At 31.1% G+C, this 21,637-nt stretch overlaps 2 protein-coding genes across 2 annotated transcripts; both read right to left on the bottom strand.

The window, feature by feature from the left end:
• Window positions 1–262: 262 nt before the first annotated feature.
• LOC123303095 lies at window positions 263–4,964 on the bottom strand (the record flags this gene model as incomplete). The annotated part of the gene is made up of 6 exons (XM_044886195.1): window positions 4,838–4,964; window positions 2,998–3,531; window positions 2,559–2,725; window positions 814–962; window positions 514–690; window positions 263–336 (listed from the first exon to the last, which is right to left on the bottom strand). Coding segments are annotated over exons 2-6 (657 nt in total), but the record flags the coding sequence as incomplete, so codon positions are not given.
• A 6,203-nt stretch (window positions 4,965–11,167) lies between these two features.
• Window positions 11,168–20,880, bottom strand: LOC123303094 (neurogenic protein big brain). Its single transcript, XM_044886194.1, has 5 exons — window positions 20,511–20,880; window positions 19,978–20,104; window positions 13,983–14,193; window positions 12,146–12,548; window positions 11,168–12,078 (listed from the first exon to the last, which is right to left on the bottom strand). The coding sequence occupies exons 1-5, from the start codon at window positions 20,878–20,880 to the stop codon at window positions 11,168–11,170; spliced, it is 2,022 nt and encodes a 673-aa protein (XP_044742129.1).
• Between the last annotated feature and the right edge of the window lie 757 nt (window positions 20,881–21,637).

The raw sequence follows: 21,637 nt of genomic DNA, 5'->3' as shown, positions 1-21,637 counted from the left end.
TTAAATATGTGTTGTAAAATTATGGAAAATCGACGCAGAATTGCCCAATTTTGAAATCAAACTGTTTATTTAGATCAAACTACGCGAATACTTCACTATTTTGTTTTGTTTTGCTTTTTTCTTATTTAAATATAATGTATATCATTTGTTTTTTGTTTTTTTTTTTTAAAATCTAGTTGAAATTTGACAAATTTTTTTTTCATTTTTTGTTGCTTTTTTATAAATATTTTGGTTTTTTTAAACAACATAATAAATTAATATTTTTATAAAATACTCCCCCACCACGATGACATTTTGTCCAATCGAAATCACCGCTACCGAGTGCTGTTGTTCTTTCTGAAACAAATTCAAAACATAAAAGTTTTTGTTGGGTAGTTTTTAATTTTTAATAGTTATTTTGTATCAAACTGAAGTTTTTTTACCACGAAAATAGTTTTTTAAAATAAATTTAGCTACTGACAATGGTTGCACTACACTCGAAATAAAGTAAATTAAATAAATGATTAGAATTACCTAAATTTAATTCTTGTTTAGGCATATATTGTTGAATGTCATCAATAATCTTTGCAATATCTTTAGAATCCTTAGTAATACTACACAATTCCTCACGATTGAAGTCTGGCGTTATTTGCTTACATAATAATATTTGACTAATTACGTTACCAAGATTTGATGGGCCTGTTCTATTATCTACAAAATACAAAAACAATCCATTAAATAAAATAATTTAAAAGAGTTGCATGATTGAATTAGATCAATCATCAACTTTTGAGTCATTTTTTAGTTTGAGTGGAGTGCCTAAGAATATTTTACCATAATATCCAGTCATGTCCATTGGTATAACTTGCACTAAACGATGGCATTTTGTTAATTCTCTTAAAAATAATTGTAAAATAAAAAATAATAGCAGTAAATGTGGATCATCGTTTGGAATGCCTGCGTTTATTCCATCCATTTCATGTCTGCAATCAAAAATAAATACTCAATTTTTAACAAATTTTAATTGACTTGTGTTGGGAATATGAATCTCAAAAAAAATGAAGACAATTAAGTACTCGTTGCTAAAGGATGGGTTGAGAATGTTCTGGAGAATCATTCCAGAAAACCTCGATCATTCATGGATCATCCCACAAGAGAAAGAGATTTGAGCAAATTTCGTTGAGACATTCTAATAGTTCAATTAGTAAGCTTTGCAATTGGCTGTGTATTTTCTTTGAATTCTTAAAGAAAAATTTAAGAGAACCTGGTAAATTATACACAAGTTGTTATTTCATTGATCCTGGAAAACTAAATAACGAGATTAACTCTGTATATGTATTGATTGGCTACTCTTTTCACGGTACCGTGTTCGACCTTACCTGTTTTTATATGAAAAGAACTTGTTAATATAATGGTACAATAGTACCAACGAGTACTATTTGTTTATGATTATGTAATATTATTATAATAGCACATACGATTGTTATATAATATTGTAGATACATTTTGAAAGTGACTACTTGTACACTAGTCACTTTACACTGTGTCCCAGAAGTCCTTTGCCATATTTAATAAAAACTGTATTTTAAGGTAAGTCAGATATACAAAAATATTTAAGGTAAAGGTCAATGTGCGGTCGATATTCTCAAGAAACAGTGGTCCCAAGATTCTCTCTAGTCCAATCTAAGTACCACTGCCTGGGGCACAATGGCGTAGCGAAAATGTGTATCAAGCGCTAAAAAGGTATTGTGCCCCGGGCGTGAGTTAAGTTAGCTACGCTATTGCTGGGACATACAGTAATAGTAGTAGTTTAAGTGTAAATACTTGTACTTGTACTTGTAAATACACCTTAAGATGGTGCTTCTTATGTTTTCAATTGTTTTGTTGTTACATTTCTAAAAAATACAAGTACTTTGTTACATAACAAAACACTTCACACAACTACAGCACTTCAATTCAATTGTAACAACACTTCAAAATGGTGTTTGTTTATGTTTATGTTATGTAACAAGCTAATATTATTTATGTAGAGTGTCACCCATCCATCCACACATCATCAAGCAAATCAAATCATTCATATTGACATTCAATCGAGCTTAAAATGATCATCGAGCTAGTACAAAGACATTTTGAATACAAAGCTGTATCTCCATATCTTTAGTAGTTTTTTTTTTAAGTCAGAATGAATATTAAAAAAATTCTCTGACTGTTACTCGATTACGCGTTGCAAAGGAGTAGCAATGTGTTCATAAGATGATGGCGAAAATTCAATATGGCGACAAATAGACACCATATTATAAAAAAGAAAAAAAATTAAACTCGACGAACTATGTTAAGTCCTAACTAACTAAAAAGTGTAAAATAAAAAAATAAATCTAAAAAACAAAGAACAAAAAACCCGACTTCAGTCAATACCTCCATAAAATATATGTGCGATTGTAAAAGTGTGATTTGTATTGGTTATATACTGTGGGTGGGACGCACGGTATTAATATGTAATAAATACGAATGGATCGAATTACGATTTGAAAATGATCCAAATAAAAATGTAAAAAAAGATGGTATATAGATGTAATTACCTTCTCGCATACAATATTAGACTTTGACTTGTTGATTTGCACGATTCAACACAATTTCGTCGTAATTTACGGATTTTCTCTCGTAATTCAGGCGAATCTTGAGTTTGACCAATATTGATTAATAAATCTCGAAATAATGCAACTTGGTTACTGATATCCATAATTATCTGTAAAAAATCAATTGTATTTCAAAATAAAAACTCCACACGTTCATGATTTTCATGACATTTAGTATGCAGGGGATTTCGGGGGCGAAAAATCAATTTAGCTAGATTTCACTTAAAATAAATAACGAGCAAAGCTCGGTCATTCAGGTCCTAGAGTATTATCAGATTCTTTTTGAGTATATATCTTTATACCATACCAGCATTGTAATAAACGCCATGCATTTCTTATCGTGGGGTGTGTTAAGCATAGACAAAGTAAAAAAAAGACTTACCGAATGAATATTCACAGGTATTGTTGGCAAATTGTCATCCGCATTCGTAATATATTGTGTCTGTTGATTAAAACCAATATTATTTGCCATTGCCAAAAAATGAAGAATGATTTTCAAATTGAAAAGAAAGTTATATCAAGTGTTGTACATCACTGTGACTGTCACAGGTAGTGGTACAGGTACAGCTACAGCTACAGCTATTGCTACTGCTCCAACTTTTAAATATGTTGAGCGATTTATTGAGTTTTTAATCAATGCAAATGCAGATTTGATCAACACGAATACCATCAACATTATTGAGTTGAGTCTGCAGTCAGCAGTCAGCAATCAGCAATCAGCAATCAGCAGTCAGTAGTGTGTGGATCTTGAAGTTGATTCACCCACTTCTTGCAGTGAGTTGAATTTATGCGTTGAGTTGAGTGAGTTCTGTCAACTCAATTGTTGATTACAACAATGTGATTCAATTTGTTTGTACTTCGTGAATGCAATCATTATTTCGTTCATATTTCACAATCCGATATCCAATTATTTTATCTACAATCAATCAAATCCCATCTATTGATTAGCGATTAAAATTATTTTATCAAAATTTTACCATCTAATATTTTTTTTTCAATTAAGAGTTATATCCCTTCCCCCAATTCGGTTTCATGGAATTTTTTTTTTGTAATCAGAGAGCCAAGCCTGGATTTTCGACGTGTGTAATTTCTAATTTCAAAAAAAGAAAATGCTCATGCTATTCCTCATAAATCTGACCATAAAATACACAGAGTTTTTCGAATCAGACTGGTAGTTCCAGAGATTAGAACGCTTAAACAAACAAATAAAAAATATCTCTTCGTCTTTATTATAGTGGGATTAAAATGAGTTAATAATTTAGGCCACCAGCTCCCTAACTATTATTTTTCGTGATGTAAGTACGTATGCAATTTAAAGCCAACTATGCCTGCAGTTATTAAAAAAAAAAACACTTCTAACATGAGCTTAAGGCATTTTCCAAGAAAGTAAGTTTTCTTAGGATTAACTTGAAAAGTTAAAAACGTAGCTACAGTACGCTCCAAAAGCTGATTGATTGATGACAAACTTGGAAGTTAAAGAATATTTGGGATTATTAAATTTTAGCACAGAAAATTCTTTTTAAAGTGGTGACTAGTCTCTCACTCACGTGACTAGTCAACTAGGCAATTTGTATGACGTGAATGTAAGAAAATGCTCTAAAAAGTAAAGACCTAGCTACAGGTAATATTCAGAAAATAAGAACTCGTATATTATCTAACTTATACTGATGATGACTACATTGTAGTTCGAAATGCGTCAGTACTACTTTGAAAACGGAGATTAAATGAACATAAAATTAATTTTATAAATTTCATAATCTTAATTACGCTGTTTTACGGTTTCCTACGCTGCCTATTATGTTCTGTGCCCTTTATTTTCAACGAATATTTTTCGAATTATTTGAAAAAATTTGTTTCCCTACTTTTAAAAAGGAATCACTACTTGAGATGCTCTTTTGAATGATGAATACAATATTTAAAAAATGTATTTACAAGGGAAAAATGATTTCCTTTTGGCCAAGAACAAAAGTTTGCATGAAACACATAAAAACCATTTTTTCTGTGTACATTACTTAAAGGATTTCAGGGAATTGGGTCAAATTTGAAGAGTATTTTAATTGATAATTTAGAATTCGTGAAACAGTGATCGTTAAACGTTATTAAATACATAAAAATCGGTGCAACACATAAAAAAACAATAAATGTGGACACGGACAAAGTCCAGTCTACAAAACAGTCAATATTATGATAAATATGCGTGCATTGCAGTAATCAGTACTTACGGGTATCGTGTTCACTTTTATTTTCAAATCATGATTAAAAACATAATTTTCTTGCATCGTGTGAAAATTGCATGCATTTTAATTTTATTATAATTTTATGTTTTTTTTTTTTTAAGATGAAAATGATAAGAAAATGCAGGTTATGTATTTTTTTTCTCTTTTTTTTTTAAAGAAAAACAACACTTTTCAATTGTATTTTTTTCAAAAAAATAAACATTGATTTTAGAAAGTAAAGTAAAAACATAAATTTTGTTTTAAAATTGAGTTAAAAACAGATACAGATACAGATTCATCTTGTCTTGATTATGGATGCTGTTTTGAAAATGAAAATGTATCTTTTCTCATAGTAGGTACATCGAGTCTCGCAGGTCGTAGGTCGAAGATTTTGAATCACCACAAAACAAGTGACTGCATTATGGTTTTGACTTTTGATTCGAACGAATTCAAACAGAAAACACTGACAACGAGTTCGTAGTAAAGTGAGGAGCTATATACCGTGTTTGGTGTTCCTCCATGTACCGTGTACCGTGTGCCGTGTACCGTGTACCGTGTACCGTGTACTGTGTACCGTGTGGAAGCTCGTCATAAGCTCACTAAACAGCGACTAAGGACTAGAGACTAGTATGTACTACTAGATAGCTCTGATCTGCTTTACTAGACTTAGCACTAGCAAATACAACGAGTAGTGTTCATGTAGAACTGTGAACTGTCGTCTTGGTTCGTCACATGTACATGTATATACCTACCTACCTACCTACCAATAACATATATATACATGTACACTATATACATTTATACAGTCAGAACCCCTTGTAACGACTATCGCTTATAACGACAATTCGGTTATTACAACCAATGCCAACGCACTAGCAGAGAAAAAAATATGATCATGATTTCCCGTTCGAGAGGCATTCCTTAATCGGACTGTTCCGTTGATCGGACTGTACATTGCAATTTTATAGTACACTGTTTTTTTAAACAGAAATTTTAAATTTTAATTTTAAGTAGCTGAATGATCGAGCTTTGCTCGTTATTCATGTTAAATGAAACCTTGCTAGATTAATTTTTCACCCCCGAAATCCCCTGCATACGTTTTCGAGCCGTTTTCGAGATTAAACTTTCTGTTTCAAAAACCCCCTGCATAATAATCGTGTAACAACGCCATCTACTGAAACCTATCTTTAACGTGTCAATAACGATAAAGCAGTTAATTGCTCCCTATTTACCCACAGGAACTTCCATGTCCTTATACCCGATTTTGACTATACATGTATTTATGTTTGCTAGTATGTTCGTGAGCGATACTTCACTTCGGCATAGATCGCTATTTACGATGTTTTAATAACATCATCAACTCACATTTTATTTGTTGGTTTTAGTGCGTTTCGAATATGTGCGAATCGGTTACTCGAAATTCGAGTTGATTCATCTTATCAACTGATTCATCCAACCTGATAGGTCGTCAATCTAACGTCACAAATCCATTGCTGTTGATTCACAAAACTAGGAACAACTCAGAAATTGCCTACTCTGATTCTCGATTTTCCACCATAATTCATACTGTTCTTGATTTTTTAGAATTGAATACAAATATAGTTGTGGGAGATTCTGGAAATCGTATAGTTTCACCCAATTTTCTGATTTATCTCCCGATTTCTCGGAACTCCCGATTTCAATATCTTCAGAAGTTTTTAGATGATACTTACAGAACAAAATTTCCTTCTTATTTCTTTCCTTCGAACGATATTTTGACATTTTTCCATTCTGATTAAATCTCGAAAACTACAAAATTCACTTGTTTCTCGAAACATTACGCTCGCTATAAGTCTCTTTCTATAACTCACCTTGGTCTCAAAGATAAGATAGCGTAATTGTTCTGTTAGTATGTCCCATCTTTTTTGCATGCATGGAACTGAAAAACATAATTTCAGGGTTTTTTCCGGTTTTTAGGGGAGTGTCGAATGGTCCCAGTTATGTAAATTTTGTCGGATAATATATGTCAATCTCAGGCCTAAAAAGGTTTAGCTGTAATAAAGATGAATGGAGTTGAAACGAGTATCGTGGTAAATGCCACTTACTAATTTCTGTAGGTTATTCGTTTCGTTATTTCGCGTTTCGTGTGTTCGTGAAAACGTTCGTTTATTTATTTTATATATATATATACATACATACATACAAACATACAAACATACATATATTTTAAAATATATATATAGGTGATTTATAAATTTCTTAACCTTTTTTTTTTTAATTTTTTCATTTAGTTTTTTAAATAAATACTTTCAAAATTATATAAAAATAACACAAAATATTCAAAAAAAAATTATTCACATGAATGTTTCTCCATTCTATAGGTTGGTTTACACTAAAAATGCTTGACATGGCCTCTATATGATTTCGTTATTTAACCCTTAATTGGTTCTGTTAAGTTTATTATTAAATTATTATTGTCGAAATTAGTTCATTAATGTTAAATTTTTTAAGTTAATAATACAGTAAAATCTCGATAAACTTATGTATGTTAGTAACGATGCATTCTTTAGACTTAGAAAACTGATATTTTGATGAAAGTATTCCCCGAAGAAAAGACTTTCCTTGAACAACCAACGCAATTTTATAGGTTCTTAGAAATTAAGAATTTGAAACTAAAGCACTAAAATAAAGGACTTAATTCATTTCTGAATCCACCTCTGCTACAAGATCTGTTCAAAATATGAATGATATATAATTTAAATGTAAGTTAATTCGAACAGTTATCATTAAAATTAACGAGCGTTTTAGCAACACATTGTGTTAAATTGCGTGTATTTAAATTCATGCTCGTGAGCTTGAAGCTTTAAATGATATTATTAAAGTAAATTTTCTTCAAAAACTTTTATAAATATTAATTTATCGAGGTTTTATTGTATTTTCAAACCCTTGATAATCGAAAAAATTATTTTATCGTAAATAATACGAAATTGAAGCTAGAAAATGGCACGTATTAATTTGCCTGCTTAGCAAAACATGATGTTATTTTGTTATTTGGAGCACACAATGCCAGTTAAGGGTTAAATAATATGATGAAAATATAAAAATACACTAAATATATACAGATATAAACATTATTATAATTCTTTAAATGATTTTTCTTTATACACAGGACAGGATGATTCAGGTTCAACAGAATGAACCGCTATCAATTTTTAGCAAAAACTTATTTTTGCTAAATCATTTTTGTTTAAAAAGACATGAAATTTGAAAATTTTAGAAAAAAAACACAGGGCTTATTAGGTAATAGTTTTATAACGTCAGTCTTTTTGATAAGAAAAATTTTAATGGTACCATCTCTTCTCTCCTTCTTTGTAACAGGAGACTACATTCGTGAAACCCCCTCCCACCAGGCAATTTGTATCACTTAAATGTAAGAAAATGCTCTAAAAATACCGTAAACTAGGCAATTTATATGACGTAAATGTAAAAAAGTGCTCTAAAAATATCGAAAAAGCGTCAATAACCAAAGTTTTTTTATGTTTTCAACTCTCAAAATAAGATGTAAAAATAAGATGTTGGACACCCTGTAATCTAATATGTATGTAAATAGTTGTATAAACATTTCAAAATGATTTTCATATAAATATTTATAAAAAATAAAAACGAATTGAATCTCGTTAATATTGAACATTGTTTGAATTTAGTTGACGCAAGGCAACACACAATTGAACATGTTTTCTTTTATACGATACCTATAAATACACCCCTGTGTTTTTTGTTGTATATGTTACAGTTCAAATTCAAAATTTAGTTTTAATGATTTGAAAAAGTTTCAATTTGTTTTTTTTTATAAGAACAAAAATAATATTTTTCAATCCGCAAAATTTATATCTTTATCCGGAAATCGAGACATACCTCGAAAATCGAAGACATCCTTCTAAATCGGTAAATATAACAACTCTAACTCAGTAAATTCGGATTCCCAACCCGAAGATGTTTGTGAAGTAATGAAAGAAACGCTTGGTAGGAGATAAATGTCGAGTTTTATACTTTGACTAAATTTTACACTTGAACCGTAACATATATATTGAATTCATTTGCATTATGTGGTTGTGATTATCGTTGTCGAATGCCGACTCACAACTCACGACTCACGATTACAGTTAACAATAGTGAGTAAGTATTGAGTACAGATACAGACAGCTGTAGCTACGTTCTACGTTCTACGACTGAACGACTGACGACTGCACGACTGCACGACTGCCATTAGCAGTGTCGATGTCGATTTAAATGTCGTTCAGTCGTTGAATCGTTGGTTGTTGGTCGTTGGTCGTTGTTATGTAATAGAAAATTAAACAATAAGTTTGTTGATTGAATTCTATTGTTTGATTATTTATTTTTATTTTTATAGTACAAGAAATATAGTCCAATAAAATAAACAACAATATCATGGTAACAAAGTAAAAATTAATGCATCTTTGAAATTTTATTAAAAGTTCTAGCTGAAGAAGTTTTTTTTTCGACTTTCTAGCTTTAAAGTTTACCGAGATATTCCAATTTTAAAATAACTTTTTTGCTCATTCAATCAAATGAAAAAGTATCCAACTTGTAAACCGTTACAGATAGAACAAAAGTTTAAATGTAAAAGTTATCCCTTATAAAAAAATTAACAACTTTTATTTGAAGCATTCTTTCGTAAATATCACTGTTTACCCGTGAGGGCACAACTAAGGAAAAAAACCATTGGTATTCATTTTCTCCAAAACTATAAAAAAAAGGATGTTGATTTTTTATGAAACATTCTAGAAAAGCAAAAAAAAAAACAAATTCCAGAAAACACTTGCAAAAACTTCAAAATTATCGAAAATTTTTGTTAGTTACTGATTAAAAACTCCCAACTACCCCCCTAAAAGAGATTTAGGTATGCCCCTGAGAAAGGGACTTTTTTATTACAAAGTGTTTACAACCTAATAAATAAAATTTCAAAGATGCATTAATTTTAATAGATTATCACGCTCTATAAGACAAGAATTTGTAATAATTTTGAGCGAGGTATTAAAAGTTTTTTTTTTTAATTTAAAATCTATATTTCTTGTACTATAAATCCATACTCCATAGATTATAGTTCTTTCCATTTCCATTTCCAATAATAATTATGTTTTGTATAATCACGTTTTTATTTTAATGTTTTATTTTATTGTATAACTTGCACCTGTTTTAATGTCTTTTTAATCACTCCCCTCTCATTCCACTTCAACCTCAACCTTAACCTCAATGTTATCTGTTTCTGTTTATTTTGTACAATAAATACATTACCTATTGTTCATTATCAACAGGTTTATACCTTTTTTCGAGAAAGATGGGTTGGGAAATTTTCTAGGAAATACAAATGTTTAATTACACTCGTTCCACAAACTTACAAACTCTTTCAGCTTTGTGAAATTTATTTTATTCGTGGTCGAAGGAGTTCTAAATTATTAGAAAGGGAAGCTGGACAAACTTATTATATTCAGTCTTATTTCTTATATACAGAGTGTTCGAGAAAAAGACAAAAATTTAATGAATGATTAAAAATACTTTTTTTCCTAAACACTCTGTATAAATGTATATTGAAAGAAACTCTTCACATACAATTTCTAAAATATCTTCTAAATTCTGATTGAATTTATCTAACACAGGATGAACTAGAAATTGATTGAGAGTAAACCAAAATTTCCATCAAATCTATAATTCATTTCCATTTTCCAATACAAAAAATTAATTCTGATGCGAAGCATGCAATCAAGATTTGTAGCGTAGCTCTTCCGGCCAGCTTAGCGAGGTAAAATCTTGGCTGCGTGCGTCAATGGGACAGGAAAGATTATTCGGGCTTGCTTTACTAAACATCTGGAAATCGATGATATTTTCAACGTTTCCCGAGAAAAAAAAAGAGCTAAAGATTTGAATTTATTATTTAAGTAGGCACCTAAATCAAATTATTTAAAGTTGTAAAAATTTCATCAAAATCCGTTCAGTAGTTTAGAGTCTAAATGTGACACTATGATAACAAATACACTGTACAAAATTTTGGTCAGGGCGTCATATATTTTGTAAACATCTCCTTTGTAGGAATGCACTATATCGATCATGAGCGAATTTATACTCCGATTCGCATTTGGTCGATTTTCGGGTGCTGTGTCGTGCCCATCACACTTTTTGTGGGCTTGATTAGGAAGGCATAAGGGTTTTAAAATTTACACATATTCCCTTCATCTTTAAAAATACCTCTTCCATTTGATAGAGGTTGTCCCCTCGTCATGCACTCTTTACAAATTTACAATTGAACCCGATAAGCTACCGCAGCGCTGCGCTGCGTTGCTATTTATATTGTGGCGGTAATGTTAATGTATTACATTGTTGCTGTTGTTGTTGTTGTTGCTGTAAAGTTCTGTTGATTTGATGATGATTCTGATGATGTTGCGCTGGTTGATGATGTGATGCTTGTTGATGATGTGAGCTTTGATGTTGATAATGATGATGATATGATGATGCATCTCTATCTCGCTCCCTCTCCCGCATCGTAATTGTTGTTGATGATGTTGATGACGATGAAGATGGTGGAGGTAATGGAGGTGGTGGTGATGGTCGTATCATTTCAATTGTATTATAATTTGTGTTACTTCCCCCACCATTGTTGTTGATTGTTTGTTGTTGATTCTGTTGCTGTTGTCTGGCCAACGTATTTTGCATGTTAAGTGGTAGCACCCCGTAATTTGGATCACTTGAACGATTCACGACCGCTTGTTGTTGAATTTGTTGATTTGTTTGTTGAATCTGTTGATTTGTGTTTGTTTGTTGTTGATTACTTGAAGTTTGTTGTTGAATTTGATTTTGTACGTTTTGATTTTGTACATGTGCTTGATTTGATGAGATTTGATGTTGATTTTGTTGTTGATTATTCGGCGATTGTTGATTCGGTTGCTGTTGAACGATTCGAATTGGATACATACTTTGAGCGGGTATTAGTGGACCCGAACGTGGCAGCAATAAATTGATGTTACAGTTCGATTTGGTGTAAACTGATTGTGAGCGATTTAGGTTTGCACGTGTTAACGGTGGTGATTTACAGTAAAGTGATTTTGTACCGCCGTATATTGATTCAACACGATTTAATTTTGTTGTGGATTGATGATTTGTAGTTTGATGTTGAAGATTTGTGGTGCCGTATGTTTGGGAATTTTGACAGTAATTGATACCACCGATTGTGCTCATGATACCATTTGTTGTTCCTAAAACAAAACAGGATTTTATAACCTTTTTTTTTAACCCCAGTTTAAAGAATGAAATGAAACAAACCTGCAGCAGCTGCATTGATGTTTGCACCCATGGTGGGTGGTGGAGCAGCGCGATACGTATTGTAATTAGAAGCACCTCCATGTTGTGAACCATGGTATTTATTCATGTTAGCCGCTTTCTCTAAATCGTCATAGTTATCGTGGTCATCGTCGTCATCACAGGACGGCATGCTTCGAGTACTCGATTCATCGACACCATCGATTGATCGATGGTGATGGTGATGATGATGTTTTGATTTTCCGTTTTGCGATTGAAATCGTCTTCTCGAATGAAATATAAACTCATAGATTAAACCAGACAAAACACCTCCAACCATTGGTCCAAACCAGTACACCCAATGATTGTCCCATTTATTTAATACAAATGATGGTCCTAACGAACGAGCTGGATTCAAATAGGGCATCTGAAATATTAAGATAATTGAAAGTCTGCTGCTATGAGTTTCATACAGATTATTTAAACAATTAAATCGGTTGATTGTTTTAACAATAAAGCATTATAATTTTGACATATGCAAGTGAAATGCAAATTTATTGCATAAATTGAAGAAGAACGAATTTAAATTTTAAAATATGTACATTTTATATGAGAATATGGTTTTATTGCATTGTAAATTCATTAAAGACAAGAAGAGAAGAGAGGGGAAGAGATAAAGATGAGGATAGTATGTAAATAAATACGAAATAGTGCACTAATGACTGTAGCTGTACTTTAAATGTAATCAAAAGTACCTGGAAACTACCAAAAAATCAACATAAAGCAATACTCCAAGCAAATTAGTAATTGGTTGCGAATAGTTGACTGTGAAAGCTATACAATTTCGCTCAAACAATCTTATTTTTATTTTGTGTAAGTATTCAATAGATGGCACTGTGTTTCCTCTTATTACACTTAAGGGGTTATATCTAATTGCTAGCGCAAAAAAACACGTTTTTTATGAGTTTTTTTATGGTATACATATAGAACATTTCTTTAATTTTAGGATCCCGTTATCCCATTTCAAAAATTTAATATGGTACTGCTCTCGTAGGCGATCACCAGGAAGTCCTCTAAAAAAAGATCTCTGGCGGTGAGCACCATATCTTTGGTTTGGATTATCCAAAATGAATAAATCCAGCAAATTTCTTTAGTCGATAAATGATTACAAGTATTAATCGAAGGAATAGTAAAACTTATGATTTTTGACAAAATGGCAACTTCCAAAAACAAAAAATTTAAGATTCATCAAAAAAATTTTAAAATATCGAAATAATGGTCTTCTCGATGCAAGAGAACGGATACCGAAAATATTTTTAAAAAAAGTAAAAACTTTAAATTGAGAAAGTGCTTATTTCAGAATTTAAAGAAAAAAACACTTATAACCATTGCTAATTTACTTGGAGTATAGTCTGTAATTTAAATGTAATAAAAAATAACTGGAGGCTACCAAAAAATGAACCCAATTGCTTAATGGTTGTGGCTGTGGCTGTGGCTGTGACAAGGACACAAGCACAAGCAATCTGTATTCTGTATTCTGTATCTGTATCTGAATCTGAATAGTGAGTCAAAAGTATGCACACCTGCTGTTTTGGTATGTTAATTCATTAAATTTATTTTTACCAGGTGCTACACGAATACCACCAATACCAACAAACCAATACCAATACCAATACCAATGTATGTACATGACCTGTGCTTGTGCTTGTGCTTGTACACCACACCAAATAGTCAATAGTCAATAGTAGTCACTAACATGGCCACACAGCCAAGCAATATTATTTTTAAAAGGCCTTAAGAATTCGGACTTAAGGACTCGATTTTCGGAATTAAAATTACGCTTAATTGTACTTAGACTTACCGATACGAATGTACAAGTTGTATATGCAGCACCAATCGTTAAAGCTGACGAATTAAATAAACTTTTACGATATGAATCCATTGATACAAAATATGTAAATACAATGATAAATGTTAAAACAAATTCAACACCAAATCGTTCCCATGTTGCTAAATGTACGGTTTGGGCAACAGCTGCTGATAGATTACCAGTATATTTTGGCACTGTTACTCTAAAACACACAAACCAAATACAAAAATTATCAAAATTATATTTATCAAAAATTAAATTAAACATTTAATTTTAATTATTTTATTAAGAAACATGTTATTAGGAGTTCATTTGATGACCAAAAATAATCTTTCATCAAACATAAACAATCGTTAAGTAGTTATTGCCGTATTGTGGAAGGGGCATCTGTCCCTTAGACTTGATTTACCCACTATTTTAATTTACGAGTTTAGACAAAAAATAATGTTATACTAATTATACAGATGACCCATGGACCCATGGACTGATGCATGAAGTATGACGATGCATGAAGTATTCAACATACTGTTAGTGAGAGGAGAGTTATAAGTAAAAGATACTCAATACCAAATTGTTACCACCAACAATGGACCTATATTTACATTTATTGACTTAGCAAGTAATTTCCTTGTATTTTTCACTTTTGCGGCGAAATTCGACTGTCTATATTCGTATGGGAAGTTATCATTTTGAATAGCTTGACCCTAGGAAAGAAACTTGAGTTGTAGGAAACGATACATATTCATTTTTCCACGATGGTTACTAGAATAGAAAAAAAGTTGCCTATTCATTAAAAATGAATAGGCACGTGTACTCTCAAGAAGAAAATACACTCCCCCACTACTTGTTTAAATAAACAAAATGAACCCTTAATGTCTATAAAAAGAAATAAATGCTATTTGGTTAAGCTTGTGAATATACAAAATAATTTTAATGTGTTAATTTTCATAAAATTGTGTGTGAGAAAATGGACCACATGGAAAATATATGTATGTGATCATATGGGAAAATATTTTATACAAAGTTTGTATCGTGGGGTGACGATTGAAATTAGTTGGGTGGGTAGAAATATGACACATGTGTCAACCACTACCTAAATATCATTACATTACAGACAATTTAATTATATTGAATGTGCGATGCCTCATCCCTTAAGGACTTCCCAACAATATGCGGCTAAAAAAGTTTAACAGAGAACTATATTTTCTTCTCTATGTAAGATATCGCGAGCATTTTTATGTCGTTAGAAATATCGCAGTAGGTTACAGTTACAGGTCCGTGCCCACAGAAGGGGTTTTGGTGGTTAAAACAGAAAAATTTCGATGAAGGCTCTGGAGCTCATGTTTTTGATTTAGACTATTCAATTTTGCACGATAATTTCAGTAACATCTGGCTCGATAAAGTTAAACTCCGACGAAAACGCAATGCCGCACGAAACATCAAAAATTCACTCGAATCCCTCGATATTTGAAATAAAGAATTATTTCTCAACGTGTTTTCACTGGATGTAATAAAAAATAAAATCATGATAATAGAATGTAATAACAAACAGAACAGAGAACATAGAATGAGTTAGAATGTGCTCTTAAATGGATAATAAATTGTGAGATTGAATAAAATAATAATTGAAACTATTGTATTGTAAGTGCAAGTGTAAGTGTAAGGGGGTTGGGTTGGGGATGATAAAAAATAATGAATAAATTGAATTAAAATGAACTCAACTATAATGTTAAATGTAAATGTTGTAACAATAGAACTCTTAACTAACCACACACACACATACATACATACAATGCCACAATAACCACAAATAATGGTAAACGGATTCTGGCCAATTTATAGAGTAAATGTTTTGTTTATTAAATGTACATACATACACTTGATCTAATTCTAATTCCTCTTTTTGTACTAATATTTTCACCGAAAATATACACTTATGTTCTGTATCGAAGGTTAACGGAGGCAGTCGGGGATGTGTTTTAAATCCATAATACACTATGTATACGAATTTCCGTTTAAGTAAATGGAAAAAGTGGTTTTCTATCGATAATGGAATATCGGCAAACTACTATAAAAAGTCTGTTAAGACAAAAGACTACCGTACACTATACCATAATCAAGTGCTCTTAGTTATCAAATAGTACATTTTTACTTATAACTCTCCTCTCACTAATAGTATGTTGAATGCGATTAAATAAAATATCACAGATTACCACATGGACCCATGGATCATCTATATAATCAGATGTAATTTTTGCGTGAGTCTTGTTCTTTAATCGATAAATAGATTCAATAGTATTTGGCTTATTATTCGATATAGAAGGGTCTATGAATTTAATTAAAAATTAATATTATGAAACAGTCTATCATTGAATTTGTTTATTGTGATATTCTTTAATGGTGATACCTTCATGCTGTTTGGACAGAACCGTACCAAAACAGCTTTGAAAAAGAAACATGGATAATAGTTTTTTTTAAAAAGAATTTAACTAACCCTATGAAATGTTAAATGAGGGGGAAATATAACTTTAGCGATGAAGCTCTGCTGCTCAGGTTTTTTTTTTATTATTTAGATTTCAATTCAAAACAAGTGAATTTTTATTTATAGCTTTTTTTTATATTTGGGGTTGGGGTTGGGGTTAGAGTTGGGGGTGATAATTCATATACAAACAAGTTAATTTTGTTTTATTCAAAAATTATTTAATGTATGAACTTTTTTATTTCAATAAGTTGCTTTTTTATTGAATGCGCAAAAATTTTGACATTTTTGAAAGGGATACGCATTGATTCATTGATTGACGAGCAGAAAAATGAAAAACCTCTAAATAGCCTGTTTTGGGGGTTACTTTTTTAGGGAAATATTTCTCAATTTCTTTTATCGTCGTTTATTGTTAAATCTGCTGAACATTAAACATTTAAAGAAATCTTTTTCAATAAAAAATGTACAGAATGTTCGGAGAATAAATTCTAATAACTCAAAAAATGAATTTGGTGGAAGTGACTTGGTGACCCGGGTATAACCTAGTATAAAATATTTTTGTCATCCATTGCAAAAAAAAAAAAAGAAGAAATAATTCGAGATATATTTATGCAATTTTGATAGGAATCTCTTAAACGACGGTGAACAAAAAACAAATAAAACTTAAGAAGAATGTAGAGTTGGAGTTGTTTTTTATAGTGAACACTGAACCACTGACATCCTGTAAAACTTTTAATAATTGTGAACATGTGATATATATAATTATTTATCATGTGAGTGGAGTGGACTGGAGTGGTTGTTAATGTTATGTTATGTGATGAATACATGTACAGTCAAAATCTATTATAACGACATTCAAACCACCCTACAAAATCATACACAAAAGCACTAGTTGAAGTTCACTTGAAAACACACTTATTTAAAGTTTTTCCTCACGGATAAACAGTGATGTTAACGAAAGAATGATTTGAAAGTTGTTAATTTTTTTATAAGGAATAACTTTTATATTTAAACTTTTGTTCTATCTCTAATGGTTTACAAGACGAATACTTTTTCATTTGATTGAATGAGCAAAAAAATTCCATTTTATTATTGGCCCATCTCGGTCAAAATCGTTGAAAATGTGTAGAAATACCTCAAATAGAACTTTTTCTTTATTTGATGCATAGTTTTTTTTTTTTACTACCCCCCAAAAAAGGGGATTAGGTACGTCCCAGAGTGATGGATTTTTTTTTACAAAGAGTTTACAACTTAATAAACAATTCATAAATAGAATTTCAAAGATGCATTAATTTGTTCTTTATTACCATGATATTCTATTTAATTTTGTTAGACTACAGGGTTATTGACTAGTTAGGTTTGCCTCATTGGTTAACGTTTCATTGTTTCTAAGTTTCAAAGTGAATATAACTCAAAATTAAGAGAATAAATGTTCAAAATAGATACCGAATGGAAGTAAGAATCGTTTGATCGTTATGTGCGATTGCGATGTCCTTATAGACGATTGCGACTGTAGTTATCGATCATGTGAGTGGTTCGTATCTGTGTATTTGTACAACATATAACATACATATGATTTTTTAGGGTTTTTTTTTTTTTAAGATCTGTTACATATACATTCGTATTTTTATATTTCGTATTTCGTCTTCAACATCTGCTATTTAATGGTTTAATAACAGCCATCACCCATTTAAGGTTTTTGTAGTTTAATAATAAATAAACAACACTGATATACTGATGATACGGGTTGATTTATTCACTTTAGAATCAAAATTCAATGTGAGCATTCCTGAAATTTTTCTTCTGAGATTTAAGACCTATGTTGGTACGTTTACCAAGGCAATTTTAGATTTAGGGGCTAAATTATTTGTATCTTATTTTCAACTTCAATATTTGTCTTGGTTTTCGAAATATCGAAAGCTAAATAATTTAAAAAAATTTGCAATGCTGAGTAACAAAGTAAGTGCTACATTTATAATATACGAAGATATGATAGGATCATAGTTCCAACCGAGTGTCCCTTTTTTGGAGAATAATTAGTTTATAGCCAAACTTTCTTAAAATCGAAAAAGTTATGATTAGTAAGCGTTAATAAATCAACCTGTACTATTTACAGTTTGAATGCATGTTCGTTCCTTTACCTAAGGATTTTTTTTTTATTAACGACATCCACAGCACTGAACACAGTGGTACTGGTAGTTAAAAATATGTTGGTATACTTAGAGCCCAGAAGAGCAGATTCATCAGATCCGCCTGCCTGCCTGAATATCTTTTACCTTCCTTTTGAAATCTTTCTACAAAAATATTTCTATTTTATTATTATTTTACCTATTCTATTATTTAGTGACCTTCTGGCTACCTACGATTTATTTATAAAAAAAAAAGGTATTTTTGATCATTTTTGGAAATTCAATATCATTCAATACCAAGTTTTTTTTATTACTTTTATAAATTATCGCCATAAAACTAATCTACGTGACTGAATAAAAGAATTTTAAATAACAAGATTATGGCACTAAGAATTTTAACGAATTTGCAAATTGTAAAATGTATTAGATGACTAATTCTGTTGATAACAAATGAATATTTAGCAGTTTTAAATAACGCTAATACATTCCATTACATTAAAAACTTCGAGTTCTATATAAATTTCTTGTGACAGATCTAAATCACTTGAATTAAAATACTTGAAAGGATGTTGTTTAAGCATGGCTTTAAGGTTTTTTGGAGTTTTTTTCGGGATATAGTAGACAAAACTGTAAATAGGGTATTTTTTAGTCTTTACTAATCAACTTCGTGCCCCCCACCCCTGCGGTACTCTTACTCTTACCTAACAAATTTAAATCTGCCCTATTTTGGGGACCTAGTGGATACCCAGTCCATTACCACCCCTTAAATCCGCCACTGATCGAGATCATTAAATTTAATTTTACTGAAATATTTGTTCAATGTAGTTATTGCGTGGCCTTTTCTTACAGACGCCGCGCCGACTTTAAATTTGAATACTTTGTCACACTTTATACAGGATAACAACATAACGACATACTTAATAACCTCTTAAAAATTAATATTTAAAAATCTTAACATGTTTTGATTAAAAAAATATGTTGAACACATGTGGAAGAAAAAAGATCGTATTTGTATGTATTTGTGCTGTATGGCCCAAAAAAAAAAACATTTCATAACAGCTTTCTTCAAAAACACACAATATACATAGGGTTTGTTCTTTTTTTATTGAGTGTAGTACACTTAGGGTAAATAGAATAAGATTTAATTATTGAAATAAATACCACGATACTCGAAATAAAATTATATATTAAGAAATTCTATTTAAAAAATACAACAGATTTACATGTCTCTAAATATCGATATTTCGATTGCAACGCAATCATCGTCAGTAGTTAAATTTACAGTGTACTACACCAAATAAAAAAGAACAAACTATAGATCTACATGTGAAAGAAGATACACATACACTTGAATCATTGAATACAAAGAACCACTTACCCATAAAGTACAGCTGCCGCTGCAATACTTCCGCCACATTGTGCTAACAAAAACATAATAGCACGAATCGGTGACACATTTCGCGTCACAGCCATTGCCAATGTTACTGCGGGATTTATATGCGCACCTGTAACAATTTCAAGTGTTTTTTTATTTTTAATATCTGTCATGCCAGAATTATGAAAATTTTCGCATATTTTGAACGATTGTTATCAGTGCGAATATTCGCACTTCTCGATTTTATTGACTTGACTGAAAGATACTTTGTCTTTAAATAATCCAGAAATTTGCCCGAATTGAACAAAAAAAATTAAGCCGGTATGAAACGAATCTTAAGGTAGATTTCGATAACTTTGATAGATTCTTAGATCTAACAAAAGATACCTTTTTCCAGAAATCCAATCTAAGAAACTGAAATTAGTTTGATGTATCAAAATTTCCAAGATAGCTCTTGTTACTCTGATTTTGATAACAATGCATTTCTAACATTTCTAGGAAAATTTTTGAACTAAAAAAAGAAAGATGATATTTACCTGAAATATGTATAAAACAATGTGTTAACGTAGTCATTGCAAAACCAGTTGCGAGAGCAGTTGCAAGAAGTACAGATGATAAGGAAGCACCGACACCAGATCCGGCAGCTGCTCCGCAAACAATAAAAACGTAAAAGAAGGATGCCATACATTCTGCTATAACTGATCGCCAAAATTCAACACTCCGTAATTCCACATGTATCGATTTATGATTAACTCCACCGCGATGTGTACGATAATCATCGTTAATCGATAAATTTTTATCACAATTGTTGCGACGTAACTCTTCAATTTTCTCAAATAAAGTTACTATATGATACTCAATACTATCATTGTTATCACAAGCTAATGTTAAACTTTCTTCTGCCATTTTTATCTTATTTTGGTTTGTTTTAAAATTTAAACAAATTGATTTACACAATAAAACTTTTGCACATTATTGAATAAAACTTGTTAATTGTTAGAACATGTTTCACTGTAGTATACAATACACAATACACTGTATGACTGTAACAAGGCGCACTGAACCCCCACACTAACGTGAACGTTGAACGTATACCGAGTGCGTACTAAATTATAACTACACAAGAATCAACAGTTGCATCTGCTTTTGATAGCCAAATGTTTCAATAAAAAAACTTTTGAGCAGCAGAACTCCACCACTATATGATCATATTTACCGAATTTAAACGAGGAGGGGGTAATAAATGAAAAACGAAAATGTATTACCGATATTTATTTTAAATAGAATGGAGCAATTGCCTTTGCACCGATGATGCAATGCCGGCCAAATTTCTTGAAATGCTTTGCTCTCACCATAATCTAGTTAGCGCCAAATATTAATATTTAAAAACATGATGTATCAAAAAATTACTCCTGAAATGCTCCTTCAGCATATACAATTTTCCCACTGAACTAACTAGTTTATGGTTCTCCTCTCGCTAGCGACATGTTGAATATGGTTTATTTCACATGGATTATTAAATTATGTGAAAGCTCATGGAAGTCTCGTTAAACAGTATTAATAGAGTATCGTTAGTTGTCAAGCCTGAGTTGTTCTGACTGGCGATAGCCAATATTAGATGCCTGCTAATATTGGGTATCGCCAGCCGTGTAGAGGTGTATAT

This window comes from Chrysoperla carnea, chromosome X, assembly GCF_905475395.1.
Source record: "Chrysoperla carnea chromosome X, inChrCarn1.1, whole genome shotgun sequence".
Lineage (NCBI taxonomy): Eukaryota > Metazoa > Arthropoda > Insecta > Neuroptera > Chrysopidae > Chrysoperla > Chrysoperla carnea.
This window is presented reverse-complemented; position numbering and strand designations above follow the sequence as displayed.

Bases quoted from the DNA above. Each gene is read 5' to 3' on its own strand.
- LOC123303094 (XM_044886194.1), bottom strand. From the start codon at position 20,880: ATGGCAGAAGAAAGTTTAACATTAGCTTGTGATAACAATGATAGTATT. The intron at 20,105-20,510 runs GTAAATATCATC...AAATTGTTACAG, and splicing joins TTGTTTTATACATATTTCAG to GTGCGCATATAAATCCCGCA. The intron at 14,194-19,977 runs GTAAGTGGTTCT...TGTGTGTTTTAG, and splicing joins GCGGCAGCTGTACTTTATGG to AGTAACAGTGCCAAAATATA.